At 34.2% G+C, this 5,695-nt stretch overlaps 1 protein-coding gene across 1 annotated transcript; it reads left to right on the forward strand.

The window, feature by feature from the left end:
* Nucleotides 1–397: 397 nt before the first annotated feature.
* LOC133325197 (inactive dipeptidyl peptidase 10-like) lies at nucleotides 398–3,263 on the forward strand (the record flags this gene model as incomplete). Its single annotated transcript, XM_061533981.1, has 4 exons — nucleotides 398–512; nucleotides 619–717; nucleotides 2,935–3,029; nucleotides 3,178–3,263. Coding segments are annotated over 4 exons (395 nt in total), but the record flags the coding sequence as incomplete, so codon positions are not given.
* Nucleotides 3,264–5,695: the final 2,432 nt, after the last annotated feature.

Consider the following 5,695-nt stretch of genomic DNA (forward strand, 5'->3'; position numbering starts at 1 on the left):
AACAAACAACGACAACAGTGATGCTAATGATGACATATAATCGAAGGCAACAACAACAAGAAACGAATCTAATAATTTGCTCTACACATAAAAATCATTTGTAACTGACAAAGGCAAAGATATGATGACTGACAAGATTGTACATCCCGACAATATGACCTTGACATCAAAGTTCACATTTCATAACACTATGCATAGTGTTCATCTTCAGATGAAAACATGCACACACACACACACTCTTTTATATATGTGTGTGAAAATGTGTTGAAGTGGTTTTTTTATATCGATAAGGGGAATACATTAGCCAACTATAATAATTATTACCATATTATGGAATATCTTAGTCTCTTAATGAAATTTAAGCAAAAACTATTTTTCTTTTCTTTCTTTTTTGTAGGAATTGGTGGCCATATCACCGGAAAGACGTAATTGGCGCGGCATATTTATTGCCCTGCTAGTAATAGCGGCTGTCTTCAGTTTAATTATATTTTCAATATTTTTACTATCACCAGGTAAGTAAGTGCTGAAGAGGGGTATATGCGAGAGAGTGCCTTGTTCCATTTTCTAATATGTGTTTATAATTTTTGTATTGTTTTTTTTTTCCTTTGTTTCCCCCAGAGGATGAAGCTTTACGCTTACGTGGCGTCAGATTAACATTAAGTGATATTTTAAGTAAACGCTTACAATGGAAACCATTTAATGGTACATGGCATAGTGGTAAGTGTATATATACGTATATTTAATTGTAATTTTTATTTAAGCATAGCTGGATTTTTATTGTGCATTATTAAGGGAACATATAGAAAAAAATTTAAATGCTTCAACTTTAAATAGCAAGGAAACCTCAAAATGTTATGCATGAAATGTGAAAGTTCGCCAACCACATATTTTCCAAAAGCAGACAAAAAAATTGGTTATCATATAAATTGACGGTGACAGTCACTCCATCGTCGTTTTCGAAAAAGTCCCGACTTTGGACCAACCAGGTCACGAAACAATGACTTTTTATCTCTTCAATTACATCAGGTTTCTTAGAACCCTAAATTCGACAATTTTGTTTATAAACATATCCACCGAGTGAGAAATGTACTTCATCGCTGAAGAAAATTTTGTTCGAAAAATTCCATTCTATACCAGTCCAAGAAATGTATAACCCTATATATACTTAATTAGAATAAACTTGTATTCCATATCCGTCCATCTGTTGAAATTACGATCGAGATCGCAATATTTAAAATAGGGTTTTGAAATATTCCTCCCTACAAATCTTAGGATGTTTGGTGTTATAAATGGGATACATAGGTCCTCATTTTGGTATAGTTCCCATTTAACAGAACCCATTTTGAAGGATTTAGTTACATTTTCCAAACGAAAGGGGTGTAATTTGTCATTCCGAAGTTTTGGAGGCTGAATCTATGTTTTGACATATAGAGGTCCCGCTCCATTTTCCGAGCGGGACTACCTTAATCGATCTGGGCATGTGTGCCCGTCCGTGCGTCTCCATTATAATTTATAAACACAATACAGGTCACACTTGTGGACTAATCGGCACAAAAGAACATTTTGCATGTAAAACGGGTTCTGTCCAAAGAAGATCCCTATTATTTTTGGTAATAATCGGTGAATATTAAGGGGATAAAATGTACCAAAAACTTTATATTTGCCTGTTTTTCGGGTCAATTATGAGCCGGACACCATGCAATTTTACACGAAGAAGGGGATTTAACCAAAGAATAAGCATGACGGATATGAAGAGGATCGGTTAATATTCAGGGGGGTTAATGAACCAAGACATTTGTATGGAAATTTACAAAATTTGCATTCTAAGTCTTATATATTTACTCCTGAAGGCTAAAGACCCGAGAGAGAGATTAATTAATTATAATTATCTATAGAAACAAGTAGAAACTTCTCTGAAGAAAATTTTTAGGTTTCTATTATTTCTTATGGAAAGAAATGAATACATCGACTCCCTAGCATTCTGCAAATTTCTATATGAGATTTTAAGGGTACATAGTCCTCTAAAATGTTGTATGGAAAAGTAGGGTTCCCTTCATTGCCTTCTACATTTGCCAGGCTCCCCAGGTTTCTACTATTTCCTCTGGAAACAAGTAAATACATCGACCGGATTGAATTTATACCCTCCTGCATAAGATGAACATTCAATATGTCCAATAGAATACGAAGTCTCAAACTTTAGATATTCAGGATGGAAAACGTTAACATTCTGAAAATAACGACCTTTGTATGGGGATTGTGTCAGAAAATGGTCTAATATTAAAAATGGCAGGCCCTTGTGCCGAAGTGACAATATTTTAGTATCATAAAGGGAGGATTATATTGACATTGCGTACTAAAATATTGTCACTTCGATTGGAAAATTACGCCAAGAGCCATTAAAAACCTAATAATGGACTGATATTTATACCCTTCACCACTCTGCGGTACAGGGTTGTGTCTTTGGGAATATGTTTGTAACAGGCAAAAATAATCGAAATAGACCCATGGTTCCTTTTGAGAATATGCATAGAATCATTTTCTGAGTCGATTTTCACAGCGTACTGAATTAGGTCCAAATTTATGTATGCGAAGTTTTGTTGGAATCGCTTCAGATTTAGATATAGCTCTCATATACGCTTTTGTCCGATTTTATGTAAATACTGCGCTGCTTAGTTAGGTCCAGATAGTCGTATGTGAAGGTTTTTTCGAGTCATTTTTTACCAGGTCTTCTATAGAATAAAATACCTTTTCCAGTTTGACACCAGAGAAGCGTTTTGCAGATAAAATACCTCCCACAGATCGTTTAACAAATAACATGTAATATACCATGTTCCCCATTTTGATAATGCAAAATAAAAATCCCAAAATTATTTGCCATACATTTGTACTTTTAATTTAATTCAATATTCTTTCTTTTTCCCTCTCTCTTTACAGACAATGAATTAGTTTTTCGAGATCCCACTGGTGGTCTGTCTATATTAAACTTAGATAACTATACAACGCGTGTTTTAATGACCAACTCATCATTTGTAAGTTCCAAAAAAATGCAATTAAATATAAAACTGAAAAGAATGTTCAAAAATACAACAACAACAATAAGCCAACAAATAGTGTTTTGTTTATGCAAAATTTCAATTTCATTAATGTTTGTTTTTTTTATTTTCCTTCATTTTACAGAGGCAATTGAATGCTGAATCATTTCTAGTAGCACCAGATCTTAAATATGTTCTACTGCAACACGACAGCAGTGCGGAGGGATCAAGGTAAGTTTATATGGGGAAAACATTGCAGTCGAAAAAACTAAAAGCCAGACACCAACAATATTCACAAAGCAGACGGACAGACAGAATCGATATAAAATTTGAAATTTAATTTTCAATTTGTTTATTGGCCAATATCATCTACAACTCATCGTATAAACACAAACATTTGAGCTATTAGAGAGCGTAGCCAATATCAATAGTCCCAAATAAATGGTGCAGAGGTGTGGTGTCGGCAGCGATCGTGTACTTAGTGTAATTGATTCTTCAGTTTATTGATATTTTTTCTGAAAAAATATTAATTTAAAATTTTCTTCAAATCGTTTGATCTTTATTTCATAACACAGATAGCCAGTATTTTAAGTGATTTGATTTATGGTGATTTGAAAGAAGAAAAATTTCAAATATTTAAAATTGTTGATGTTAAAATAAAATACTTATGGGTTATTGTACTTGGAATTCGAATAATTAATTATTTGTTATAAGTAATATATTTTTAGGGGACTTCCATAGACAAAATACCTTTCAAATTGTACATGAATTGTCATACAAGTATTCCGAAGACAGAATATCTTCGATGAGCCCATGTACATAGACAGAATACCTCCAATACACATTTTTAATGGCCTTTATAACTGGAAGACTTTTCACAGGTCTCCTAGTGCTCGATGGTTCCTCATATATCTTCTAGCAAGTAATCAAATCGTATGTTTCGGCCGGCTGAACTTGGTATACACTTCACCATGCAGTGTGTATTCAAAATGCCTTAAATCTGCCGTGTCCCTTATATTTGAAACTATATCATTCTAAATCATCTGCTTGTAGATAAAAAAAATTGGGATATAACAAACATGTACCTATAATGACAATTTTCGGGACAAAGTTTTTTATTCACCAGGAATCTGGAATGCCAAATTACAGCCAATGCATATACATAGGTAGAAAAACTGGTCTAAGAACTTTATCTGACCGAAAATTAAGCTTGTCATATTTACAGTTGGAAATGCGACTAAAACCTTCAAAAATACAGAAAATCAGGCAAAACCTTGTCAAGACAAAAACCTATATTAACCAGTAAGGAAAGTAGTAAAGGCGGACTGGGCCAACTATATGATACCCTTCTCCACTTTGGATATATTAGGAGTTTGGCGCATCATTTACATGAAATCGGACGAAAATATATTGGGGAGTTATAACTAAATCTGAACCGATTTCAACGAAACTTGCCAGAGAATAATTTATATTTACTTCTAGACTTAATTCAGTACGCTATGCTAAATTTCGTACAAATCGAAAGATATATACGGGCTTTGGTACACAATTTACATAAAATCGGACGAAACTATATACGGGAGCTATATCTACATCTGAACCGATTTTTCCCAATTCCAATAGGGCTCGCCCTTGGGCCAAATAGATGAGCTGTGCCAAATTTCATCTTTGTTTACAATTTAATATCGACAGGCAGGCAGACAGGCGGACGGACATGCATAAATCGACTCAGAACCATATTCTTATATTCTCAAAATATGTGTCTATCTCGTTTACTTTTGCCTGTACCGCAGCGTGTAATGCCCTTCCAAAACCTAAAATGCCAAATTACAGCCTCTTCGGTAAAAAAAAAAAAATGAGGCTAAAAACGTCAATATACCGAAAATGGGGTAGAGCCTTTATATGGGGGATATTTCGAAACATGGACCTACATTTAACATTTTCTACAGATATATTTATCACCCATAGTTAACATATTCTACAGATATGTTTGTCTATCTTGGCCCTATATAGTACAGAGCCAGCTTAATTGTAGATAATTCAATGGTTTGAATACCTTTTCTACAGCGGAATTTAAGGAGGAGAAGAATTGAGGAAGGTATAGAAGAAAAAAGTTCGGCCAGGTTACTAACTCCGCATTTTTCAACGAAAATAGTCTGCATTTATAGATTTCGGATAAAGGGTCTACGGGTTCAAAGGTAGGTACAGGGACATCCTAATTTTAGGTAATTAAAAGGTTCGAATAGTTTTTTGCAGCGGACAAAAGAGGTTTCATTTTTAGAACCCCTGATCCAAAATATGCAAGCCTAATCTTTGATAATTTAAAGGTTTGAACAGTTTTTTTTTACAGCGGAATTGTAGGAGGAAAAGGCGGAGAATTGAAGAAGATATATAAGAAGTTCGGCCAGGTTACTAACTTAACTCGGTATTTTTAAAACTAAAGAGACTACATTTTTAGATTTTGGGCTCGGATAAAGGTACTCCTTGTCCAATATATGAGCATAGGATCAGTTTTTTAGGTAATTCAAAGGTTCGAACGGGTTTTTACTGCTGAATTTTGAGGGGGAGGAGGAGAATTGTGGAATATATATAAGAACTTCGGTCTGGTACTAACTTAACTCCGAATTTTTCAACCAAAATAGGCCGCATTTGTATTCTTGGAC

This window comes from Musca vetustissima, unplaced genomic scaffold (genome assembly GCF_032173495.1).
Source record: "Musca vetustissima isolate MV318-11 ecotype Yass unplaced genomic scaffold, APGP_CSIRO_Mvet_v1 utg627136, whole genome shotgun sequence".
In the NCBI taxonomy this organism is placed as follows: Eukaryota; Metazoa; Arthropoda; class Insecta; order Diptera; family Muscidae; genus Musca; species Musca vetustissima.